The 27816-nt window shown below is 37.9% G+C and overlaps 1 protein-coding gene across 4 annotated transcripts in view; it reads right to left on the reverse strand.

Moving 5' to 3' along the window:
- The window catches only part of SPO11 (SPO11 initiator of meiotic double strand breaks), a 236838-nt gene that overhangs the window by 1598 nt on the left and 207424 nt on the right, over positions 1-27816 (reverse strand). For 2 of the 4 annotated variants that reach the window (XM_059713241.1, XM_059713240.1), the window contains 9 exons: positions 14181-14294; positions 9821-9909; positions 9070-9136; positions 8711-8819; positions 8212-8298; positions 6657-6693; positions 6312-6421; positions 3522-3621; positions 1519-1556 (listed from right to left, as the gene is read on the reverse strand). In XM_059713241.1, coding sequence (XP_059569224.1) covers positions 1519-1556; positions 3522-3621; positions 6312-6421; positions 6657-6693; positions 8212-8298; positions 8711-8819; positions 9070-9136; positions 9821-9909; positions 14181-14263 — 720 coding nt within the window. In that variant the 5' untranslated portion in view covers positions 14264-14294. Of the gene's footprint in view, positions 1-1518; positions 1557-3521; positions 3622-6311; positions 6422-6656; positions 6694-8211; positions 8299-8710; positions 8820-9069; positions 9137-9820; positions 9910-14180; positions 14295-17130; positions 17620-27816 lie in introns of those variants that run through there. The other 2 variants (XM_059713239.1, XM_059713242.1) reach the window with 2 other exon arrangements.

Here is a 27816-nt window from a genome sequence, read left to right on the forward strand (position 1 = left end):
AGCACTAACTAGAAGCTGAAGTAGAATTCCAAATGAAATTCAAGCTGGCAAGAGCAGGGACAGAACAGTGAGGGGGAAGTGGGCAGACCCAGAACAGTAGAGAGAAAAGCTCCTGCTCCAGACATGCACCCTTCCCATAGCTAGGAATAACTTTACTTTTTTCTGGTCTAGTCTCTATAGTTTCTTATTCCCTCATCACTGGATTATCTGAGAGTGCCATTCAAAAATTCAAGTCAGCAGGAGCAGAAACAAGTAATTGGAAATATTGTGATGTACAGTTTTCCATTGTAAAATGCTGATTCAACAAAGTCAAAATGTTGCATGGGAACATGGTAATTTCATTGCATTTTCCAGTTTAAAATAAGTAGGCTTCCCTTGGAAACCTGCCTGATTTCCTGCCAGCTCACCTGCCTCCCTCGCAGTGGTGGAGAACTAGCCAGCACAGAGCTGGGCATCTGGAAAACTTGGGAGCCGTGACTCTCGGTGGTTCCAGCCTTGCTGCTCAGTGCAAACTTTGGGCTACCAAGTTAGCTACAGGTCAGTCGTATCTTTTAATTTGTGCAAATTCAACTATACGTGGGGTGGGAGGCGGGGGCGGGGCTTGAGCTTGCACGCAGCGCTGCCGCTTACCTGGAGGCCCATTATGGCGGTGACGGCCACTGCCTCCAAAACCTCCCGCTGTCGCCATGGAGCCGTGCCCGGAGCTGTGTGGCTGGCCGCCGGGCGGCAATGGCAGCGTGGTGGTGGCCGGGCGACACGCAGCCATCCCCACCACCAGCCCGTGCTGTGCCGCTGCCGCCGGCCGCACAGCTCTAAGCATGGCGCCATGTGGAAACTCAAGCCCCACCCCCCCTCCCACCCCAGTTTTCGCCGATTTTCGCCTTACGCGATTTTCACTTTACGCGCTGACTTCAGCACCTAACCCCTGCATAAGATGCGACTGACCTGTACATACCAGAAAGTCTGGAAATGGCTGCCACATCCTCAAACAGAAAGGGGAGCTTCATAAATTTGTCTTGGAAAAAAAGTGAAACAAGGTATTTTTCAATGAATTAACATACTTTCCATTCCAAGGGAAATTTCAAAATATCAGTGTTTTGTTCTGATTCACAATCTTCTATTTTTTAGGGATTTTTTTCCCCCATTTTCCTTCCTTCATCCATGGTGTAACCTGTATCCTCTTAGGGCAGTGGCTATCTTATGCTAGGCATACCACATTGGCCTCGTACAACAGGTCTTTCTTATCAATTTAAATCCTCTGACTACTAGTAATAATTTGAACAGCAAGCATAACTTTCTATTTGTCAGATTTAAGAAAATGAGAACTCTACCATTTTCATCCAGTTGGGTTTGTTTTTGCAAAGGCATTTTTTCAAGTGGCCAAACCCTGTTGGGAGAAAATGTATACAGGCTTGGGCCTAAAAGTTATTCCTTAGTATTAAACTAAAAACAAGATAGGCATACCATTTTTACATTCAAAGCTATGACATAAAATGCACTAGAAAAAATTATACTCACCAAAGATCCATACTTGTAGATGCACATTATTTCTATACCTAATTTACAGAATACCAAATGTCATGCTTCTTTGTCTACATTTGGACATTATTACCCACTGCATTATTTTAGTTTTATGTTTATTTAATTCTACTTACATAACACTAATGTAGCACTGGGGTGGTACAATGATAAGTTGGGCTCTTTTGTTTTACAGTTAGCTTTACAACATGTTGTAAAAAATTATACAATCAAAGTAGTAGATATTGTGACACGTACCTCAGTATATTTAATGTTTCATGCCTAATATGAATAGTGACCATAAAAAAGGAATGGCTATTTGATCTGTCTTTTACATATTGTACTCAGTCTATCATAAAAAAATATCCTTACTTGTCTAATTGTAATTCAAAACTGAAGAGGTAGTATACATATATATTTCATACTTATCATTTATGGAATTTTAAACATTAAATTAATGCACTTTTATTTTAATTTGTGAAATGTATTTTTTTTTTCTTTTTACAGTGTGATGATCAGTGTTTTCAAGCTTACAATAAATGTCCCTCAGACTTTGGTAAAAAACAACCAGCCTTCCAAAAGACTATCATAGTAATCCAAATTAACACAGGGGGCGTGTCTACACATGCTTTTATATGTGCCTAAACTTAATGCAAATTAGCCTAATGCACATTAAGGTGATATAGGTGTGTGTCTACACATGCACGCACTAAGGTGCATTAACGCAGGTATGCAGACTGACTTAGGACTAAAGTTAGTCCTAAGTCAATGGCCACAGACCACATTAATGTGCATTAGTGCGTCTACATGTTTGCTAATGCCACTTAGCTATTTGCGCATAGATTTGATACCTGCTTTATGTGGGTATCACATTTAGGCTCAAATAGCCTAAAATCACCATTTTTAGGTGCATTAAGGGTGTGCACATGTAGATGTGCACCCTTAATGCACCTTAAATTGGGCTAAGGTGCATTAAATGTGCATGTGTAGACTCGCCCAGGATATTTTAACATTAAACAGTCCCACTGAAGTACATTGCAAAAATCGTATTGACTTCAGTTGCATAAGGATTTCACCTATTAACTGTGGGAGTGCATGATAACTTCTCTCAATCTACTTCCAAAACAAACCTATGTAGTATACAGTAAGGCTCTGTTAAAATAGAATATTTAATTAGCCAAGAACAACTCTTTCATAGATAAAGCATATTTTACATTTAGACCATTGTTTGAACAGTCAACAGTGTGTTCTTAAGCATGGTTAGTGTCTTTAGTAATTTATTGTCCTAAGGAAAACAGAATATCCTATACTATGCAGTGGAATGTACTACAAGATAAAACACTACTATTCTAGTGTTTATTTTCTGTAAACTAGGACACTGAGAACACTTTTTGTGAAATAAAAAAATCCTCTCCGAATTGTTGATTTACTTAGGAGCTTAAGTGAGTTGTTTTGGGTTCAACTTTTGTTTTTCTCTTTAAGCTTATCATTTACATTTATAATTTGGTTATAATTTTCTGACTTGAAATACTAGTGATTTATCATTCTAAATATTAAAAATTCCTAAACATTTTAATGCTGCTTTTTAATCAAAGGTCTTTCTTATTAACAGCATTATGGAGAGAAAATTCACCTTGTTACACCTTATTGTGGTTCAAATCCCAATTAATTATCATGTGTTAGTATTGATAATGGAGTCTCCTGCTTCATTAAAACACAGAAGAGCTACTGAGCTGCAGATTTTTTCAATGGAATTTCATGACGGTACCTGGCTGAAAAAGTCCTGTCAGGATAGGAACAGGGGAAAGCAGATGATTTCTTTTAGCATCTCATGTTTTATACCTCCTTTTCAATGGTACCATTTCCATTTTAAGTTTTAATTATAAACCGTTAAATGATCTGGGGTCATAAATCTGTTAAACCAAATTATAACTTAATTTGGAAAAGTTTGTATTAATTAGGTTTTGTCCAAATTCTACATAGCAGAGCCTACACGTAACTACCATGTGGATCTGCATCCATAAGAGTGAAAATGGGAGTTTGAAATGTATCCCACAGCTTTCTGACCAGAAGCCTTGTGTTCAGATCTGGGACTCCTTTTCCCTAAGGAAACAAAAGAAAATCAGAAGTGTTTTTAAATAATTAAATCTGAGAGCACACATTCCTTGGCCTGCCAAAAAAACCCCAGCAAAAACATTTATCCTACAGATATTGTATCAGGATAAGATAGCTGCCTCCATTCTGGCTCCATGGTAAAATCACAAAATATTGTGGCAGATGTCCTGAATGACAGGCACCATAAAGGAAGTGAGGAAATGTGTAACTTATGGGAACTACCAAGATTCAACAAAGTATATGAAGATAGTCTCAAAATAAAATGTCCCCTGGTACTTTCATATTGATACAAATCGAATAGATAAGAGGGTCTGAATACAGCTGGTTTTAGCTGATAATAAGCATATGTCCAATATGCTGCAAAATTAGCATTAATGTGGTTACATCTAAGGCAGTGGTTCTTAACCTTTTCAGACTTGAGGCATCCCCTCAGAAAATGTCAGCTCATAGTTTTCACTCAATTTTTGACTACAGAAAAATAATCGAACAATTCTTCTGTTGCAAGGAATTCAGAAAAACCACAACAGGTCCAATTGTTTTTAATGCTATGGATCCTATCTGAAATCTGTGGGCGTTTTCACATGTGCTCCAGAGGCTGGTGGTGGGTGGGGAGGAAGATGCTTTAATTAGAGCAGCTCCAAGAGCCGCTCTAGTTAAAGTGCCTGCAGCATCTTATGTATCATCATTCCCGCGCTTCAACAAGCGTTAAAGCACCCCCATTAATAGAGTCTGCTCTGATGTGCTGTAATTACAGTGTGTTAGAGCAGCCTCCCTGCATGTCTACAGGCACCCCATGGGTTTATCTTGTGAATCTTTGCACACCTAATAATGCTAACAGTGTGTGCCACAGCACCCTGGTTAAGAATTACGGCACTAAGGTGTAGAGGAGGTAAGCTGATTTCCCTCCAGTGGTCAAAATTTGCTCCACAGCTCCCAGCTGTACAGTCCGACAAATTCTGCAGATTCCATTACCCTTTCAATACAGTCCTCTAAACTGGGTATGGCCAACCTGCGGCATGAGTGCCACAAGTGGCACAGCAGCCTGTGTGTGTGGCATGTGACAAGTTAGAGAGGACAAACAGGACAGCAGCAGATAGGGAAGGAAACAGAAGACGCAGAGCAGGAAAGCAGGCAGGGAGCACAGGGCAGGGAGTGCAGAGTACAGAGTCAAAAGCAGATCAGCAGTGGCCAAGGATCCAAGTGGCATTCAGGGAGCATGCCAAGCTAATTTGTGACCTGCCTGCCAAAAAAGTTGGTCCCCACTGCTCTGCAGTAACTCACAAACTCTGCCATGCTGCTTTCATATTGTGGCACAATAGGTTTACTAGAGTTAGGAGCCTAGAGATTTAAAGAAGAACAATTTTAAAAGCCATTCTGAGATAGAGCAGGAGTGTTACAGGTCAGCTGCTGTCCAGTGGGATAAGCTGACACCAGTTTTGTAGAGGTGTATAAAGGAACATAGTTGTCCCACGTCAAGGGAATGAAAAGCATTATAGGTGATGAGTTAGATATGCAGATCAGAGTGTGGGGAACACAGGAACTTCTCAGTTATCACACAGAGGGCCAACTCTGTTCTTATTTGTCATAATTACCAGGTAGGCCACCCCTCTATTCCCTTCCTGGATTCTCTAAGCCCACTTTCTTCAGGTTTTAGGAGGGTGGAACCATGTAATTCTGCCACTGTCAGGCCAAATGGTGGACTGCAGTCTGCTGTGTATCAGCCATGATCACATCAGCAGGCCTGAATTACATGCGGGCTTGAATCTGAGGCAAAAGCCAGCGGTAATTAGCAATCAAACCTTTCCTAAAGGGAAATATTATTTGTTTAGAACAAAAGCATTTCACAGGAAAAAAAATCTTAGAAACAATAAAGCATATTATATGTATACCTTGTTCATCTCTAAGACTCATTATTCCCTGGGCATCAGTGGACAGAACTCCTTCTGACATCTCCAAAGAACCTGTCTGCATCAGCTTGCCCTGCTAGCAACTTGACCCCTCACTCGTTACTTTACAACACACAATTGTTAGACCCCTACCAATATACATTTTTAAGTCTCTCTTGATAGCTAGGTTACATAGCAATACAATCAAGAGTCTTATAGAAGGCTTCCTATTGTATTCATAACATTATTACATATCACCTGGACTTTTAAGACAGAGACCATACTAAAACATCAGGAGACTCTTCATTGATATTAAAATACGCTAAATCAAATAGATAAAATCAAAATCTGTGCAATCTCAAAACAAACCCTTAATTTATGGATTAATTTAATCAACTGTAATGTCTTCTTTTAACAGTGTGTCTGTCATAGGATCATGAGGTTTTAAAAAAAATACTATGCTACATATTCCATGTTCCATACTGTTACTTGGTGAAATGATAGTACTAATGACAGCCTTATTTGCTTAAAGTTTATGGCAGAAGTGCTTATAAAATACGTATTTTCAAATATGTATAAAAACATTTTTCTTTGAAGAAAAAACTCTTTTTCTTAGTTTTAACTATCATTCTGCTCTTCTCCATTTTTTTATTATTAGGTTAATGGTGGGAAATTCTGGCATTAGAGGTGACTCACTAATTTGAATACATGTTTTTAACACTGTTTGAAAATCACTGCAATGTTACCATACTGTTCTTAGTTCTAGATATACAATCTGAAATGTCAGCATACCGTAATCATTATGCACGGGGACAGTTTATTGCAGAAGTCATCATCCAGGAGCCTCTGAAAAGTGGCATCTTTTTCTACAATTAGTATAAATTTTGCATCTGAGATCAAATCTTTCATACTAAGGTTAGCAACCTGTAAAATGAAATGTGTGGCATTCTACTGCTTTAATCAACCAAAAATGAATGCTCTAATATACATGTTCAGGAGCCAAAGGCAGTTCTCATAACTCAGTCTCAGAGCCAACATGTGCAGAAAAAAATTACCAAAACATTGTTTAACTTGGAATATTCTTTGTTTATACTTTATTTTTTTAGTCTACAACTAGAGTTCTTGCTTAAAGGATACTTCTAATTCCTTGAACATTAGACGGCACAGTGACTGCCTAAAATAACAAAAATGAAATTAATCATTTTAAATAGAGAAAATGATATATTTTAAAATAACAACATTGGGTAATGAAGGACAAAATTACATCCTGAAACAACCATTCATCTTTTTACATACAGACTCATTCTTAACACCTTCAGTGTTTTATAGGCACACTTAATCTTATAGATCCTGCTGTGAAACATGGGCATGTAGAGATCCTCCTTCAACAATAAGGCATGTTTCAAAAGTGCCTTGTATGTGCTACTTCCATGCAGGATCACTCATTACATTGCAATGCATCTCCCATTTTCATCTGTCTTCCCCAGGAAGAAAGCCACGCGATGTGAAGCTAAGTTAAGGCATGTTTAAAATGTTTGTTAAAGATCTCTACAATGGATATTTAAATTCCTTTTGTTAATCTGTCCTTTGAGTTTGTTTTATATTTACAAGTCTATCATAGCAGATACCCTGAGATATGGTAAAGTTTGCTTCATATTTCATATTAGGATTTGGGTCAACCAGGCAAGCATATGGATGAGAAAACAGGCACTGGAAGAAGCACTTGGCAAAATAGTTTGTATATATTGAAGTGTCTGGTTTTCTTTTATTTCTTACTTTAATATCATTACAGGTGCCAATGTGGAACAACTCAATGAAGAAATCTGAGAAGCTGTAAAGGACAACTAACAATGGGGATCTTTAAGGTTCTGATTCAAACAACAAAATGGAGATAGAGAGATGAGGTCCTCTTCTGATTTTTAAATCAACCACTTGTGCCTAGAATGAGCACAGTTTTCCAGGGTAAAACTAGGAGTCAGAAAATCTGACTTCTGTTCCTGGCTTTGTTTCACAATTGAAATCATTGGGTTACACTGGTGTAAAACTTGTATAAATAAACATACAGCTGGGTCAGAAGCAGAGATTCCTTCCTGGCTTGATTTACTATTTGGTCTGCACTACTTCGAGTAGAGATCCTAGCAGCATGCCAATTTCAAAGCTCCTAGAAAATGGGGTCACAGCCATGCAAAAGAGCTGATCTCCTTTGCTTCCAGGAAACCACTTTGACACAGGAAACTCCAATACAAAGCACCTCTTGGGCAAAGCAGCCACTGGTAGAGCCCCCCTTGCCCCAACCACAAATTATGTGTCAACCTCTGTAGAACAAATATGGTAGAAGGCAGTACAAACAGAGTTTACGTATCTCAACGGATAAGTGCTCCTGTTGAGCATAGACCAGAGTCCTGAAATTACAGTATTATAGCAGGTAGTAGTTACATTTACAAGTACATTTAAAAAGTGAAAGGAAACTAATTTTGCAGTGTTTTCTCATGCAAAACTTCTGCTGCACCCCATAGGAATGTTGAGGGTACTGTATATGCTTTGTAGAAACGGGGCTTCAGTCTTGAGGGTTTAAAAGCACGGCAGAGGCTAAGTTTGCTATAAGCACAGTTGTACATGATAAAGTAGGTCACAACATATATAGGAAATCAGCAAAATATGAACATAAAATATTACTGTTAGTAATACATACTGTTGCACTGCAGGTACAATTCACTTTTGTTCCATCTTCCTCAGTATAACTTAAGTTACCAGCAATGCAACCTTTAGTTGTAGACATCTGAAAAAATAGCAGCAGCTCAAGTTTTATATACTATATTGGAAATTATAACGTGAACTCTGTACATAGGATAGGAAAAAATGGTGTCAACTAGAAAATCTGAGCAGAATGAGCTTAGTTACCAGCCACCGCTCTCATAATCATAATAGGTAGATTTGGAGGTAATTCAGTCTATAAATAATATATGTTATTATTTGTGTTTATGGGGGACATATGCTCACAGATTAGAAGGCATGAGGCAAAAGTAACTTTTGAATATTTTCTGTCAATCATCACCCATGTCCATTACAATAATAGTTTTTATTTCCAAAAAAATTAGTTTGCCATTTTTTAACTAATCATTAGCCTACTTTTTCAGTTTCTTGAATAATGAAATTAATGATTGTAAAACACTAACAATAAACAGACTTACTATATGTAGACTTCTTCTCGGTATCTTTAGCATGCAGGAAATGTCATTGACGATATTATCCACAATACTCTGGTTACCAAATAGTTGGGGATCAGTGTAATATATATCTCTATTGAGATAGAATATTGTATATGTAATAATAAAGTAATTTTTATGCAATGATGATAGAGTCATAGGATTCTGAGATTGCAAAAGAATATTTTAATAGAACATGAATCAATCTGAAACTTTGTACCTACAAAAAAGTGTTGTCTAACAGATTAATATATAGGTTGTTTGCTTATCATAATACAATTCTTAAAGTAATTCATAAAATCCTTATAATTTTGATTTTCAGTTACAGAAATTCAACATATTACCTTTTAGTTGCGTAAGTATTGTTCTGTACCATCTTATAGATCATGGATAATATTTTAAGAATTAGAGCTGGAAAAGAAAAAAACATTGCCTATAATATTTTAAACTTATAAAGCATTAAAGTAGAGAATAAACAAGCTAAATTATATTTTGAATGCAAGCTTTCTGCATAAGATCTTATTCTGAAAGTTTCTTCTTCAGGTTTTCCAATTATCACTCATCTGCTTGGGAAGGTGCACATCCACTCACTAATTAGGTGCCGGTTACAAGAAGTGACAGGCTCTCTCCTCCTCCAGTTTTTTAAAGATGTGCTCTATTTTGAGGCCTCTCAAAAGGTTTCCTTAGTTGATTAATATTTAATCAGGCAGAAAAAGAAAAGTGTTCCTGGATTAATAGGGCATAGCCAATCAGTCTGTCAGTTACATTTTCATGACCTGAGAAGAGAGCAGTACAAGGCTATCTAAACCACATGAATCTTCTATAGACCAGCAGCCATAGAGATTGCTATTTACTCAATTACTCTTTTTAATAGGAATGCTCCTTTTTGATTATTATGTATTTCCACTACTATTAACACTGTGATTTAATAGAAAAGTATAAAGTTAGTTAAGGATTGTCAGTTAAAAGATATAGTTTATTTTTATTGGATGTATGCACTTTTAAAGACTCCCAAATACTATGGTATGATAAACAAATCTAAAATCCAAGGAAAAAATTGTCAGACTTTTTAAAAGCTTAACTTTTTAAACTTACCAAATTTTGGCGCTGATTTAGGGCAGTCACTTCTTATTTTTCTTGTAGTACAATGAGATATCATTTGTAGCCCTATGGACTCTGTAAACCTGAGAATTTGTGAACAAATAAAAATATAAAATTCTAAAGATATGATTAGTTATTCATTGCCTAATAAATCATAATAAGGCCCCATTACTCAATCAGATCTTCCAGGGCCATTCTCAGGCCCCATGCAGATCCCTGTTAACACCAGGCTGAAATCATCTGGAAAGCTACTGTTACTGGCTATGTGGGGATGACCAAGGAAAAAGAGGTCTCAAGAATCCCTGCTGGCCAGATAAATTAATTTACTATCACAACCCTGAACTTATCCAGCTATACTGACACTTCTAATTCAATAACATGCTTATTATTTCCATCCAATTATTCAAAATTATGAAAAACTAAAAGAATTATTTTAGATGACTAACAGTATTAGCAAAGCACCTCAGTCCCTCTCTATAACTACGTCCATGGGAAAACATTTTGTTTTCTGTTGTCTCAAGACAGATTCATCTGATGTCTTCTTGTTAGTTCCACAGTTTCAGATTTGAAGGGCTCTAGATGTGCAAAGGAAACATGTTGCATAGTGTTTTTTCTTAATACCACTTTTTTATTATAATGTAAAAAATACTTTTATAATATTTCTTATTACTATCATTTTTTTTTGCCTGAGACATATTTTTCACACGGGAGTTCTGAGTATATTAAAATATTTGAAAACAGATAAGTGGTATGCTTTAAAAGTATCAGTGTTAATATGACCATAAAAGTTTATGGTACACCAACATAATTTGTATTTCTTCTTTTGTCAAATGCATTGCTTCTCACATCCTTTGGGTGGCAGAAGACACCACACAGCATATGGATATGTAAGGGAAAAAACTGAGAAGCCGAACAACCTAGCACTATGCCTTTCAATCCTAATTATTTACTATTACTTTGTAACTTCACTGATAAATTCAAGTACCATCTTTAAACCTCAGAGAACACAGAAGGCACCACTGTTTTAAAAGTGTCAGAGTTAGACTTATTAATAAGTAGTAGGGATGTATTTGGTAGTCATGTTGGTTTGAGACAAAAAGAAATGCAAAACTCTAGAACTCTTGGTTTAGAGATGATACCTTTTATTAGACAAACTAAGAAATCGCAAAAAAATTGTCTTTTTCTGCAAGCTTTTGAGCTCGCATGCCCTTCATCAGGCTCAGGGGAAATTAAAGATGGTAAAAAGCCCCTACAGATAGGAAAAGACACATTTTTTGCAATTTCTTAGTTGGTCTAATAAAATATATCATTTCTGAACCAAGAGTTCTAGATTTTTACATTTCTTTTTGTCTCAGACCAACACGGCTACCAAATACATCCCTGAAACATGAAAGATGCTGAATTTTAGCCCATTGTGGATTTTAAACTTAATTGCTGAACAACAAGAAAGATTTCTACACCACCCTGCCTGCCATCTGACACCACCATGGAAGGAATCCTGCCTGATCTGCACAACAAAGAGCAACTCACAAAGACACTCTCAGGGATCCAGAGGGACAGGCCTCCATCTTCAGCTTCCTCTGTGCAAAAATGAAGTTTATTTCCTACTTATAGGGACTTTTTACCATCTTGAACTTTTCCTGAGCACGATGAAGGGTGTGAGTGCCCAAAAGCTTGCAGAAAAAGATTTTTTTTTTTTTTTGCAATTTCTTAGTTGGTCTAATAAAAGGTATCATCTCTGAACCAAGAGTTCTATATTTTTGCATTTCTTAATAATTACTAGTTATAAGGATAATAGCACCAAAACTGCACATGGTGATTTATAGTTAGTATGTTTAGTAATGAAAGTTATGAAAATCTTCTAAACCCATTGCATTTGTCTTTTCATGCAGAAACAGCTCTGTCGCTCTTGGACTGCAGCACTGCAGAGAAATATTTCTGCCTTTCACTTGCATGCGCAATACACTCTACCAGATTGACATCGTATGTCATAGTGTATGAAAAATCCTGAATTTAGGGAGCAGTAGGTGGAGGGAATTCAGAAAAGAACTGATCTTGGATTATGTCAAACACTGAGCAGTGTTGCTCGGCTTCCCTTTCACTGCAGCAGAAGAGTACCCTCTTGAATCTTCTTACCACAACTACAAAATACTTTCCTTTTGTGAAGGAGGTACACTTGGAAAGGGAAAGTACTATAGGACCAAGTTTATTCATTTTTAGGCAATGTGCCTACTGGTGTTTATGCAGAACACCAGTATGGAATTGTCCCTACTGTAATCACTGTTAACAGTGCAGTGCAGTGCAGTGCCATTGTGGTTTGGAACTCAATTTACCTATTCCCCCACACACAGTGCATTTGGGGTTTTATTCTTCTTTGCTTCCTTCCTAATTTTCGTAGCAAAATATAAGAGCCTAGTATAATGGCAGCTTTACATCCGAGATTGGAATTTGGCCCACCATAAATAATGGTTCAGTTATTTTTCATTGGTTGCCAAACCCCCTATTTTAACACGCTGTGATGCTGACTTGTTTTCTACATTTCCCCCCTATATGATCTGATAGCAAATAACAGCTTATATATGTTTTCCCAACTTGGAATGTCAGTATCCTCAAGATCACTAAACTTTGTAATACGATTTAAATTTTACTGACATTTTAGGACATAAAACATTTATATCTACTTGATAATATAAAGATCCTTGGTTAACCGAGGGCACGTCTACATGTGCAATGAATGTGCCTTAAGATTACTGCATGTTAAAATAAGGCACAGTAAACTGCACCTGAAAATGAGTCTACACATATGCCTGCATTGGGAGCAAATGCAGTCCTAGTGGGAGCAGTTGAGTCGAGGGCTGCTCCTGCCCTCCTTCCATGATCTGTCCCCCTGCACAACCAGGGGGACCTCCAGGCTCCCCCAGTGCCAGTCCTAGGCTGGCAGGAAGCAGGGAGGGGTAGGGGATCAGGCCTGAGTGCCAGGGAGTAGGGAGGAACTGTCTGAGAGCAGGGACAGCTTCTGGCCACGTGGAGCTTGGGATGACTGGTTCAGTAGTGTTGGCTTGAGGCAATGCCCCATGGCAAAGCAGTGCCCTGAGCTCTCCCCTTGCTTTGCTTGCTGAGGGGACAGGGGAGGTCTCTGTCCCTGGTCCCAGTGCTGCTCAGCTCCAGGCTCCACCCAGAAGCTGGGAGCTGAGTAGCGCCAGGACAGGGGAGCTCTCTGTCCCATCCTCCCAACCCTAACCCCCACCCCCAGTCCCGGCACTACTTAGCCCCCTCCCTATCCCTACTGGGACTAAGGACAGAGAGCTCCTCCAAAGTGTTAATGCATGTGAGTTTACTATACTTTCTCATATTCTTATTCTATAATGTGGGTTCACTTATTAGCATCTCTCCAAACTTACTGCTTTACACACCTTTTAATGTAAGACACGTGGAGATGCTGCAGGAAAAGGAAGAGATCACCTGGGCTTTTTTAAACCCACTGGATTTCCTGGAAGTAAATCTTGTCAGGCTCAAGAATCTTCAGTTGAAATACAAATCCAAAGAAAAATATTGTTCCACGGGCAATGTGTATAGCTAGACTGTAACAAGCATTGAAGCTCATTGTTTTTCTGTTGAGTGAGTGTGCTGGTGTGAGTGGAATATGAGACAGTGTTTCAAAGTCAGTTCACTTTTATTTTGCTGCCAGTTCACTCAAAATAGATCAAAAAAGAACAAGACATAGAGGGGAGAAGAGATTTGACAAGAAGAGAGGAAGCAAGGTGTGGTTAGAGTAGACAAAGTTTGTACCATAAAACAGGTGAAGGAATGGGAGAATAAACATAGCAGGAGAACAGAGAAAAGGAAAGTAGAAAAATAGAGAGCAGCATTTCCAACCTGGACCAGGTTTCTTAATCAAACTGTGCAATCCAGTGGGATAAAAAGTAGAAATCTCTTTCTTCTCCTGCAGCAGTTTCCCATGTCCTATATCAAAGGGGCTGTATATCAGTAAGATTGGAGAGATGCTTATAAAACCTGTGTTTTCTCTTCCCTCCAGAAAATTATAATCTAATTTTCTCTGTATGACCTCTTTTTCTCCCATTTTTTAATTATTATGACACTTTCCCTTCCCAGCCGTGTTTCTCAGTTACATGACCTAATGAGATAATGGTTCTTGGTGCATAGTGATTGTTAAATGTTTTTTAACAGCTTCCAGTTTTGAGTGCTTTTTTAACAAACAAATTTAATTTGTGACCATATGGTTCATGAAGCTACATAAAGTGAACTGTCTTGAAGATCTTTACGGAAACCATGCAATAAGTATTGTGGAATTTATATTAATCAAGTATACATCATCTATAAATATAATACTTACTGTATATTTCCCCAATCTGATCTGTTTTCCAGGATGAGAACAGGTGCTTCATTTCTGGCCAAACTTGTAACTATATCCTGCATAACATTTTCTATTGCTTCAAGAACTTCAGTACTGAAACAAAAAAAAATAATGACACTTTTGTATTAATGGACATAATTCCTTTCCCACCTATTATTACCTATTACCTTCCTGAAAATCTTATTTTTTGCAATGTGTTATTATTTTAAATGTGCACAGCAACACAGTCTACTAGTCATACTTTCCTGAACTTTGTGTAGCATAGTTTCCCTAGAACCCTATTCCACACGCATGACTGAATTCAGCACATTTTCATTCACTCCTCATACCGTCACATTTTCAACCAGCTGAACTTTTAGACCAACTGGTTGGTTTGAGACTAATGATTAATGGTTTGGTTTAAATGATGTAATATTGGCTTTGGCTATGATCTGTGTTAACTTGTTTTTAAATGCTGTAAATTGCAAAAATGTTCAAGAGTACAAATACTTCCTGTTGTACCACAGCACATTAACCTTTTGATCTGCTGCCTTGAACGAACTGTTGAGGTTTTTAATTATATGAAAGCTTTGGCTCGATAGACGCACTGTGAAAAGAATAAAATGCATGTCTTGCACCTAAATAGACAAACTAACCAGGCATCAAATTCCATATAGCAAAATAGTAGGTTGGTCTGAGTGTTATGACAGATGCCTTTTATTTTCACAAGCAATCTGATTCCAACATTTGAGCTGTCCTTAAAATTACAAGTGCACTGTATGCCAGCATAAATCTAGGTAGGAACAAGAGAATAGACCAAATGTATTTTAGCTCAAAGTCCAAACTGCAAAGCCCAAATCTGTCACTAGCCAATAAAACAAGGAAGAATATCACCTAATCATAAACATGCACAGTCAGGAAATTAATTGTCCATACCTTGCATTTTAAAGTTTGCACCGAATAATCTAAATTTCTGCACCAGTGTCCTTAAGAAATATTATGGTAATATTACAACCTTTCATTCACTAGCTGAACATGCTTCTTCCATTTCATATCTTAGGGTATGGACTTACATACTTCTGGAGGAGTTTGATGAGAACATTTCAAGAGGGCAGCAGCTGCTATGCTCCAATTGTTATGTGAGGACAAGTCAGGAACAATACAAATGTAGCAAAACTGTTTCTATTTCAATAGTTTCATCTCTGTCCTCATTTTTATGAATACAGTTTTAGAAGGTTGAAGATTTTTTTTAAAAGCACTGTTTAATACTATTAGGACCTTGGTATTACTAAAAATGCTACAGCTAGCAAAGATAGGTATGCATTACTCTCATTTTACAGAAGTGGAAATGAAACACAGATATATTAAGCAACTTTCCTAAGGTCATATAGCAAGGCATATGAAAAGTCAATAAAAATAAAAAGGCATGATCATGCACCCAATGTATAAGTTCATTTCCCATTGTAAAGCTGCTGCATAATCACATCCTATTTCTCTCAAATCTCAGATTCCTTCACATTTAAACTTGCTAAAACTTTTTGGTTTCAATGGATGTATGGATAGATATAGTCAGTCATTTGAAACTATGGCATTGTCTTGTTGCTCAGGTGTACTTTTACAGATAGGCCCTACTGACTTGACCAAGCTGTTTGGGTGTATTTCCAGGTGAACCTTGAAGTTTGCTATAGATCTGCAAATCAGACTCTTTTAGACTCTTTATCTTCCCATTTCATTTAGTAAAATGTATCATCTGCTCTATGCTGTCAATTGGGAAGGCCACGTTTATTTTCTAGCCTAATTTATTGCTTTCTGTGCCAGCAGAGGCTGGAGGTACTCCAAAGGAGGGAAAGGAGGGTGGGACTAGCTCTTTGTAACCTTGACATATATTCTCTTCTCCCTTTCATTTCCCTTCAGGGGATGAACTAAATATTAATTTAATGAACTCTACGTTAAACAGGGCTAGGTATCATAGATCAAGAAAGGGCCTGTCAGCTTGCTTCTAGCAGGTCAAAGTAGTTTTGGTGTGGCCCAAGGAATCAATTGAAATAATATTATGCCATAAAAGAATAAAAAGAACTAAAAACCTAATTTTCCAATATCTTTAGCAAGCAATGCTATGTAGACCAGCTGCTAGACTCGCTCCACATGAAAGACTGCAGTTGACACCACTACTACGTTTATTGCACACTTAAATAACTGATCTTCGAACCGCCCAAACCAGCGTATTTCTTCATACCCTACTATCGCATAGTTCGGGAGCTGTCACAGCCAAGTTAAGTTTTATTTCAGATTAACCTGGCAAGATTCTCCATTTCTGTGTCAGCAACTGAAACTGAGAGCCTTGCACTGAAACACTACATGTAAAGGGAGCCTTAGATCCCTTTTTTTGCAAGCGTGTCTCAGATTAAAGATTTTCAATCATTTATCTGCCCTCTCAGTCGAACTCATAAACTCGGCTTAAAATTTATGGCATTGCAAAAGACATCTTTGATACTAAACATTGTTATTTAGAGCTGGCATGTGGCAGCACGAGTGAAACCTGACGCTGGGGGGGCTGTGTCATTTTATTCCTTCCAGAGAAAGGCTTTATGGCTGGCTCCTGGGCTGCTCTAAGTCAAGGAGGACATACTGTATGGATCATAGCACAGGGACCTATTTTCCTTATGGGGATTAAAATGAATGATCAAGTTAAGGTGTATTCAGTGCTGCAACCTCTTTTTTTTTCCTAGGAGGAGTGCATCTCACACACTGGTATGAAAGCAGTGAGGTTTCTGTCCGTGGGCAGTATCAAAAGCACCACTTTTGCCCACGGTGTATTTGTTGTGAGACAACATGTCCCTCCTATTGGCATGGACAAACTGGGTCATGGTGTGCAGTGGCGTAGTTGCCTGTATCACCTGTATCGTGGAAGGCCTGCATGGACATCTTTGGTAACCTCACCATGTTTTACCTGGTGATTTGGCAGCTGTCACTAGAGGGGCCGTGTTCCCTCACCAGGGAAGCCCTGTGCTGGTGCAACAGGCTAAACGCAGACCAGTCCTGCTTCCCGGTGAGGGAGGAAGACATCCCGAAGCTCTCAGCAGTGCAATTAAAATCAGTTATACGGGCATTGAATATCAAGGTGTCGCGTGCCCCAGCCCTAGGAGCAGGAGGAGCGCGGAGCCCCTGCGAGAGCAGCAGCGTAGAATTAACAGCTTTTCCTGCCTTTTCTGACTAACGGCTTTTCCCTCCTTTTCTGACTGACCAAAGGTGTTTCCTGCCCTCTCCAATCAATGGCTTTCCCTCCCGGTCCTGACCAACTTGAGGCTTTTCCCGCCTTTTCTGACTGACCAACAGCCTTTTCCTCTTTTTTTGACAGACCAACGGCCTTTCCCGCCTTTTCTGACTGACCAACAGCCTTTCCCTCCTTTTTTGACAGACCAACGGCCTTTCCCGCCTTTTCTGACTGACCAACAGCCTTTCCCGCCTTTTCTGACGGACCAACAGCCCTTCCCGCCTTTTCTGACTGACCAACAGCCTTTCCCAATGGATGCCTCTCCCCACCTTTGCTGACTGTCCACTGCTTTTTCTTAACTAGCCAGCAGCTTCCTCCCCCCTTCATGACTGATGACCTTTCCCACTTAAATTCAGTAGCCCTGGAGCAAGGGCTGGGAAAAACATGCGTTCCCTGGTCCCTGATTGCCCTAAATTGACCTTTCCTGCCTGGCAAGGTGGCAGGCATGGCAGGATTCTTAACAAGCAATGAGAAAAGCTGCCATGCAAGAGAGCTGGGGAGATAAGAAGTGAGCTTAAGAAAAGGGCCTCACGGCCAGAAAAAGTAAAAGATTTTCTCAGCGGAGGGAAAGAAGTGGATCCTAGGAACCGAGAGGAAAGCAGGGTGCAAGAACAGGCGCCTACATCTGTGCAGGCAACCTCAGGCCAGCTACTACTCCCTAGAGGCATTACAAGTGCAAGAAAGGGCAGCCCCCATGTCACAGAAAGCGCGACAGGCAGGAGGAGGGAAGGGTCTAGGGAAAGGTCCTCACATGATTTATCAGACACAAAGTAAGAGAAATACAGGGGGAAGAGCACAAAGAAGAGATGCTGAAAATTGCACTGCACTATTATCAGCCCAAAGTGTTCAGAAATCATAGGACAGGCATCCCTCCCTGCCTTGCAAAGACAGCGAACAACCTAAAATCTTGAGATTTAAAAAATAAAAAAAGCGTTTGGATCTTTATTAGTTGCCTTTGGGTTTTTAGGTTTGGAATCCACACTGGTGATGTTTTGCAGTTTTCTCCACAACCAGCACGCTGGAAAGTTACTTGAGAAAAGCAAAACCAAAAAGCAAACAAGCAAAGACCCCCACCCTGATGCTGGGGTTGTTTCATGCTGCCTTTGCTCTTTTCAGCTGTTAATCTGCTTATTCGACTTTTGTACTGTCGACTTCAACCTGGTCCTTGTCGCTGTCAGATGAGAAGTGGCAGTTTTGAAATCTGATTAAGAGATAAGTGCATGGAAGATGTATCTATATTAGGGATCGTTTTTTTTTTTTTAATCCGCTGTTGCTAACCGTGGTTTTGCTGCACTGTAATTAATAACACTGGGAGATGTTTGTGTAGTTAGCTGCCAACAGCATTTTAAGCGCAGGGTTGCTTAAACTTGTCCTGAGCAGAGCCGGATGAGATGGTGCTTAAAATGCGAGAAGCAGATGGGCTTCCTTTGGGGTCCTGGGGTTGCTAGTACCAATGAACCCTAGGGCCCTCTGCCCAGAGGAGCGAGCAGAACAAATCCAGAGTAAGTTGGTAGTAACAAGTCCACAAACATATTCTTTCAAGAAAAACCTCAGGCTATGATGAAATGAAAACAAAGTACTTCAATTAAAGAGACAAACAAAAGAAGGGGAAATGAATCAATCTTTGAAGTTCTCGGAGCTGTAATCTTACTGTTTGGGCCTTTAGATAGCTTGAGATCACTCGGGAAAGAGTGATGCAAAACCCCTGCAGCTTTTTTCAGCAATTCCACATCAGAGTCAGCAGCGTTTTGTTCAGCATAGACCTGACAACCTTATACCGTGCCTTTAGCAGCAGGTTGCAAATAAAACTACATTACATGAACTTACAGGGAGATATTTTAATGGCTTGCTTTTTTCATCAAAACGGCAAACAACGGTTTAAAGAATTATGACCCAAATACATCTTCTAGTGTTAGCTAAGTGCAAGTAGGAATTGGGAGCAATAAACAACAGCAATAAAATAATAAAACTTAATGAAAAATTATCTGCCTCAATCTTCATTCAAAACAAAAAATATAAACCACATCAAACTACTATCCAGACAATTATCAGTTAATCTTGAACTGCTGGGCTCCTTCCCGAGGCCCTTATTTATTTTTTTTACTCAGCAAACTCTGATGGATGAATAAAAATAAATTAGAGCTGCAAACATGGACACAATGTGCCTGAAAAGATCCATAATGATCCCTTATTTTTGGTGCTAAAGTGAAAAGAAAGAGGGAACAAAGGGAATATAAGTGATACAGTTGTCTCAACGTATGTTTAAAAGCACATAAGCAGTAGAGGGTGTCACAGATGGTAGACTGAAGAAAAAGAAGATTGCTTCCATAAATCATAAAAAGTTGTAAGCTATACCTTCACTCATCATGGATAACACTGAACAAAGCAGATAATAAGACACATTTACATTTTTCTACCCACATAAAAATAGCTTTGTGCCAAAAAGCCCTTTCGTTGTGTTTGTCTCCTTTAGGTAAAGATACCCTTTAAGGTATTTGGGCTATAAAAGAGTACATACAAAATGACTGATGCCAGTTTCAAAGTTATTTTTGTAACTGCTGAAGAAACAATATATTCTGATCTAACACTGTTTATACTTCTACAGAAGTCCAATAAAAATATCACATTAAAGTAACGTGCATTTATCTTCATGTCAATTATTTTTAGAGCCTAAAATAAAGTGTTTTGATGGATTAATAGACATAGTCATAGAATTGAAATATCTATTCACAGTTATTTTTAAACTGTGTGAGAAAATCACTTAAAATAGTCAATCTTAAATGAAGAGAGAAGTCTGTAAATCGTCATGCTTCAGCATGAAAGCAAAACTGATTGGCTTAGTTCTGCCATTCCTGAACTTTCATTAACACTTATCATGTTGGAAACTTAGTGCCCTTGATCTGAGGAGAGGGAGAGCCCTTTTCCATTGGTATGTGAAGGATGCCAGGAACAAAAAAGAAATATTTAGGGCAGTTAGGAATGCTTATTATGCAGGTGGGAACCGGTATCGCTGTTACTTCTACACATAGATACATTTTTTTTTTAAATAGAAAACTTTTCTAGAAGCCATAAAAGAGCTTCTGGGAAGTCTACTAAGTTAAACAGAGTTTCCATTCCTCATCAGCTTTATCTCACTGTGGTTTGGACAATGTTGGGGGAAAAAGATGTTCCGTGAATTGGCAGATTTTACTGTTGGCAAATGGAGCAGAATGAGATATCCATCATCAGGCAGTTAAACAAAAAGCTAATGATCGTTTTTAATTAATAGAACCCATAAAAGCAAGAGATGACAAGTTATTCACAGCTAAGTTTTAAAATGGTATATCCATTCCCGATTGACATGCTATGCTTTGTTGAAGACACAAACTTAATGCTCATTTTAGGTTACCTGACATTTGAGTGAGAAACACCTGCAAGTCATTTAGTAAGCAGCCAGCCAAATCACTGTAATAGGAGGATTTTAGTTTCTGACCCTTTTCTTTGTTTTTTATCAATTCACCATAAATAAATTCTGACAGGTCTTTTCTTTAGTAGAAATGAAGCTTACATCGAATCTTTGTCACGGTGATTTTCGGACCTAACACTTTGTAGTGCTGCTAGAGAAGTTAATGTACTTATAGGGGGTGGGGAAATGGGATACTGAGGACAAAAGGAACACTGACAAAGTAACATCAATAAAATATGCTTTATCCCATTCAGTTTGAATGTTGTATACACTTTGTTTCATTCGCAATAATTGAACAGCAGGCAGGCTGAGCTGTTAAAAAGAACTTTATTGAACATGTATAGAGGCCAGTGTTACATGTGGAGAGGCTTGTACTTTTCCGGTGCAGCTGTAGCCATCAGTTCTCATTCCTCTGCACTAGGTTTCACACAATATTATATCTCCTCAGAAACCTGAATCTCTCCATCTCTGCTCATTGTACCACGCATTTCTATGTGAAACAACTTCCATGGAGATACTGAATAATATATCAGTGTAGTATTTAGACCTCAGTTGAATTGTTTACTTCAACATACAGTACTTTAAATTATGATAATACTTACATACAAGAAGCTATATTAAAAAGAACATTGCTACAGCTACTAAGCCAAAGGCTAGGAAGTGTCAGACTTGAGGTTGCCTTTGCAACTTTTAAAATCAGAGCCACACACTTACATATCATGTAAAAGAAACAATAAAAGTGTTCTAAATCCAAGACTCTGTGCATGAATTACAGCTAAATGAAAAACCAGAAAATGAAACAGAACAAAAAGAAAAGTCAGGTTGCTGCAGTTGCCTGTACAACATGACCCAAATCTTCTCAAGTCAATGGTGGAAGTCTTTTGAAAGGCACTGGCTGAGATCCTAAAGCCACCAGCAGTATCTAATTAATTGATTTGGAAATGTCACTGGTAGGTCCCTTCCAAACTGGTTTACAACAAAATGAACAAATAAACTTAGAATGCCAGATATTAAAATAAAGAATGGAAGCTTTTTGTTAAAAAAATGTAGAAAATTTGTGTTCAAATTCAAATGGAGAGCAGAATTGTCTCTGTTCATGTTACAACTTAAATTCAGCACTCAGTGACAGAACTAATTCCTGGTAACAGCTGTATCATTTCTGTTTGTCTTCAAAAGGGCTTGAAAGGCTGAGAACTAAGGGCATTTTTACACGTGCTCTGACACACTCTGATTAGCACGCATTGGAGCAGACTCAATTAATGGAATCCAGTGTTCTGCAACATCTTGTGGATTTAGTATCCCCCTGCTTCAACATGGTGGTGGAGATGCTTTAATTAAAGCTTATGGAATGAGTTTTAGTTACCTCCCCCCCATACCACCATTTTGAAAGATGGGACACTGAATGCACAAGACATTGTGGGCATTTTAATTAGAGTGACTCCCGAGAGCCACCCCTCACCCCCACCCCAGAGCATGTGTATAGGTGCCCTCAGTTTTTCTCCATACCTGGAAAGTGACCAGAATTTTTATTATGGAACAAGCTACTCCACAGTAACTTTTGTTTGCCTCTGATTTTTATTCCAGAATAATTTATTCTGAAAAATCTATTGCAATCAATTTCCATGTTTAGATATATGCATGATGGGCATGTCTAAATGACGAAAAATAAGTTTGTTTTTATAACACAATATTTAATATCTAAAACACATTTGAGTAGATATGGTATTTGTAGTCTTACCTTAATGTAGCAGCTTTTGGTCCTTTACCGAATTTACAAGAATAGTCAATATTATATATTGAAGAAATCCATTGTGTTGTGATAAACATCTTCACTCCAGTAGGGCTTCATGCACTCAAGAAATTTTCACCAATTAATTAATTAAATTAGTGAAATAAATCTGTGTTGACAAGCCATTAGAGAGAGAATAAATTTTATAATGCAGCCACTGACTGACGGGCCTCACATCTCAGCAGACAGTTGGAAGATTACTTCACACAAGCTGTTATGAATATAGTGTCAAATAAATACACAATAATGTCACATTGCTGTGAAAGCCTAGCTTCTGCTGTGTTTGGTTGATAAAATGATACAGAGTCATCTAAATAAATATGGTGTCACCTATGTTAAGAGAAACCACATGGTCTAAATGATGCTGTGTTGTATGCAGTTTCAAAAAATGTCTTTTGGAATAACAATCAACAGACAATAATGGTTAACAGTTTGTAAACAAACAGATGCTTAGAAATACAGTCCAACTCAGAGCCTTGCAGAAAATGATTCAGAAGTTGGCAATAAAAATGTGTTATAATACATTGATACATGCTAGGAGAAGAACCTCTTCCAGTATATTAGTCTCCATTTCTGGCTTAGTCACAAGTGAATACGTGATGAAGGTTCTAGCTCCCATATTATCAGTGAGACAGTTCTTTTGCAAGACTCAGGTTGCATATATATTTTGAGCCATTCCATTTTTTTTCTGCAGAAGTTCTACTGTGTAACTTAAAAGGGTCCCTAATCCTTTTGTGCTTGATCCCCTTAGTGAGTGTTTGGAATGTGAAAGAAATGCAAGACTGGTACCCCACGATGGCAAAGAGAAGAGTTAGAAATAACTGGTGCAGAACAGATGTCGATGAAAACACTGTGTGTAATCCCATTCTGTGTACTAGTTCTGACTTCAACTGAATGTGGTCAAAGTCATCTCCAGTCAATCAGGCTGAAGCTTTTCTAAACCACTTAATAAAGTGTGATTCTTCAGCAGAAGTAAAATGAGCATTCCCATCAGCCAGTTCAGATTTCCCTCTCTGTGAAGAACCGGATAAGTTCACGCCCAAAATTATAGAATGCTACGAAGTGAATTAGGGAAGCCAATTCCAAACTCTCTTATTTTAACGACAGGGTGCCTCCTGTTACTGATGTAATAAAACTAAATAATAGGTGTTGCCTAACAGCTGTTATTACACTACACGGGCTGCTGGAGCAGCAGGGAATTGTTCATATGAACTGAAATTAAATTGGTTTTCTAGATTTCTATTTCAGTCAGAGTGTTAGTTTGTTATAAATTAAGCTATGTTTTAAGCACCTTTCCTTATTTGAGTTAAAAGGGGCCTCACATACAGTTCTGACCATGCAACAGAAAAGGAATTGTGAACCTAAAGCTTGCTGCTGAAATGTGTTCAGCAACCACCTTCTAATTTTAGCATGTTACAAATGTTATGGAGAATGTTTTGAGAGACTAATGAATCTGGTGCTGATTTGACGTAATAATGTATATATTATAGACATAAATAAATTAGATAAGTATAATTTTTACTGTGGATTTCATCTGAATCATGTAAAGTGCCCTGTAGAAGTGAGGCATCAAAGAACTACATGAGCTGCACAAAGGAATCCATCTGCAGTGCTAAGAACAACTGAATTTCCTAGCAAAAATATAATCCAAATACACTGACCCCTAGCTTGTTCAGTGGTGTATCTCCAAAACCATCCTGCCTGCCATAATTCATGATAAAACAAGTAAGAGTAAGAACATAAATTGGAATGCAGCAAAGTGTGGCCTCCTGCACCTATGCCATTCTAAAGTCAGAGCCTTTGATAATCTATGGTATATTAGCCCCAACTTCCACATTTTTCACTGCATTTCCTGTGGTTGACTTCAGTTGGATTACTTGTGGTAGTCAAGTTAAATATAAAAGTAAACATATAAGTACTTGTTTATACACAAAAGCTGTATTGATTTAACTATGGCAGTTTAGTTAAAAAGGCATAGCCTTCCTACTAGTGTGGATGCTGTCATATCTGTGTAAAGAAAGGACAAATGGTGTTCCATCCATGTGCCGAGGTCTATGCAAACAGAGTCACACAGCAGTAGTTGAGTTGGTACCTAAAACCCTTTCATGCCACCATTAGGATGGAGAGAATCAGAAAATTCACCGCAAGAGCTAGGGAAGAAGATAAGCAGGCAAAAAGCAATCTAGGAAATCTCCCAGAGATGTCTTAGATTCCTATGCAGATTTCCTGTGCAGAATGTCACCATCTAGCAGATGGAGAGAAAATAAGGGAAATTTGAAATAGGAGAACATTTGAAATTAGCATAGGGACAGCAGGCAAAAGTATATCATACACTGCACAGGACTAAAAAGAGAAAGTGGTTATTATACTTTTATTTAATTTAGAAAAACTGGTCACTCCATGGAGAGGGCACTATTTTTTAAAGACTACTGACTGATTCAAGGACTTTCATACTCCCCTGTTCACCCTTTTATTGTAGCAGCCTGGCTGTCTCAAGAGAACCTTGCCACATCTGCACCTTACTTATTTCCATGTTGTGGAGGGATTTAATACTGATCTTAGCAACACTGGCCAAAGAACAGAGGCGAGTGAGCTGCCATCATATGATTTCAGTCTCTGATTTTGTGTAATTTGAACAAAAAGCTCAATCATTTAAATGCAGCCAAAAGTAAATATTTATAGGGGGATAAAGTTGGCAGGCCAGTGGAGCTCTCACTGCTATGTGAAAGAAGGCTTCACATTTAATAAATGAAGTATTGCCTGTCTCAGCAAAATAAGAGGTTGCAGGGCATACATTCAGATTCTCCTTGTAACTCATTTCACATCTTGACAGGGAAATTTAACAAAAATTCCTCTATTTTGCCTACTTCTCTTCGCATTTACTGTCATGTTGTAACACATACTGGAACTAAGAGAAACCTTAGTTTTATTTGAAATCTGGTGTTTGTTTAAATGTGATATGTGACATCTTGCATTAGTAATAATATATTCAGCAATAACTGAGGTCACATGCCTTAAACATTGGTATAAAATGTTTTATATTAAGCTCTCAGGAAGAAAAACATACTTGTACTCATTTCCCATTTAGCTATGGGATTCTAAATATTTTCTAAATAAAATTTAACAACAATAATATTGCAGCAAATGTTATTTAACTTTTCCAGTAATGTATATAACAAAATCTGACCCTGCATACAGTACTCAACCAAAACAACCATTGCTTTCAATCAAGTTCTGAGTCTTTTAAATTAGACTGAGGATAATATTAGTTCTTAAGATAATTTATTTTTAGGCTTAAGGTATGGACAGATGAAACAACTATACTACTTTAAAAGGGTGAGGATGGACTTACCTCAGTTGAATCCACTGTAACTGTTTTGTCTGTCTGCTCTATCTCACCTTGTGTTGAAGCTAAAGTGCAATAATTTACCACCTGCTTCATTCAGAGTAAATTATTGTGATTTATCCTTTTTGTGGTAAAAGAATAGGTATAACAGAGCTGATGAGTCCCCTTCCCTTCAGATTGGTATCTTTTTTCTGTCTGCATCCCCAGTAACATAATTAACTGGCAGTGCTTAACAACTGTTTCTCTCTTTGGCCTCTGGGGCAGATCTTTAGCTAGTGTAAATCAGTGCAGTCCCATTAATTCAAAGACTTTGTAGAAAACAAGGCACTTGTAGACTGAGTTGAGAAAAACAACATATTTTTCCAGTCTAGTTGGTAATTTAAAAATGTTATTTTGGTTTGAAATAAAAATAAGATTTGAAATTTTGGTCTAACATTTTTTTTTAATATTAATTTCAGGTCAATCAAAACATTCATTTTAATTTCAAGCTCTCTATGCTCTCTACCCTGGCACTGAAGGAGGAGTCTTTACACAATTGCTGGCAGGACTGTATAAAGTGATTTCACAGAACTTAACTGGAAGTATGCAACGTCCATTCAGCGTTCCACTGTTCAGCAAGTCAAGAAAAAATAATTTTCTTCACATTGTTACTTCTGGATCAGACAATCCATTTTCTATTTGACACAAAGGGGCTTTGTCTTGCAGTCAATATACAGGTCTGTACATTTCTCTTGTTGAAGACAATGAATGGTGTGTACATGCAAGTACTGTTTTTTTTTTCTAGCAAACATATTGCATCTCTAGGTTTTATGCAGAACATTTACTGAAGTCAGGAAAGAGCACTGCTTAAAAATTAATGGAACAAGACCCTAGTTATAACTCTTTTTAGGTAGAGAGGAGAAAACAAACAAAAATGTGATTTCAAATTGGTAGGTAGTCTAATTTAAAATTAGAAATGACCATCTTGGTATTTGTCACTCCTTTCGATTCTCTCCTGGCTTAAACAGAGACAGGAGTAAAAGTTGGTGCAACTTTCTGCTTAGTAAAGCTTTTTGCCATGTGTTATATAGAACTCATTTCAAAGTTTTTATACAGTTCAAATTTACCATTAATTCAGTCAGCCCATTTCATCTTCTCTTATTCTTGCAAATCAGCTGCATTTGGAAGAAAAGAAAACTATCCAGAAAAAAATCTAACCATTGATGTAGCCTACCAAGTATGAATCTTAATTAACAGTGGCTACTTAAATAAATATTGCTGTCCAGACATTACATCAATAAAGATATTTATCTAAGAGTCTATTCAGAATATTTTATGCTATGCACTGAGAAATTAAACCACAAACACTATTGAATCAAAGAGGTCAATTTTGCCTATTTAGTCCACATAAAAGCCACGCAAGGTACTTATTTAACACAAACACTTTGTTAATACCTCCAGGCTTCTTTGATTTTAAAATTTAGTAACACTTAAGAGGTAACCTGCTGTCTATATAACATAACAACAACAATAAAAATCATTAGTGTATAATGACAGATACAGATACACTGAAAGTCAGATGGTCTGACTCAAAACTTCAATCAGACCCCATAAGGGCAATGTTAAGTTATCTATATTCCCAAGACACAGGTACTCTATAATTTACTGTGACATTCAATGTGTATGCCTATCTCTAACTTATATGCACTCTTTCATACTATTTCTTTATTGAAATCTAAACTGTGAGTATGGTCTGATCTGAGTGAGGGAAGGTGTGACCATGCAGTGTCCCCAGAGCAAACC

Source organism: Alligator mississippiensis, chromosome 9, assembly GCF_030867095.1.
Source record: "Alligator mississippiensis isolate rAllMis1 chromosome 9, rAllMis1, whole genome shotgun sequence".
Classification (NCBI taxonomy): Eukaryota; Metazoa; Chordata; order Crocodylia; family Alligatoridae; genus Alligator; species Alligator mississippiensis.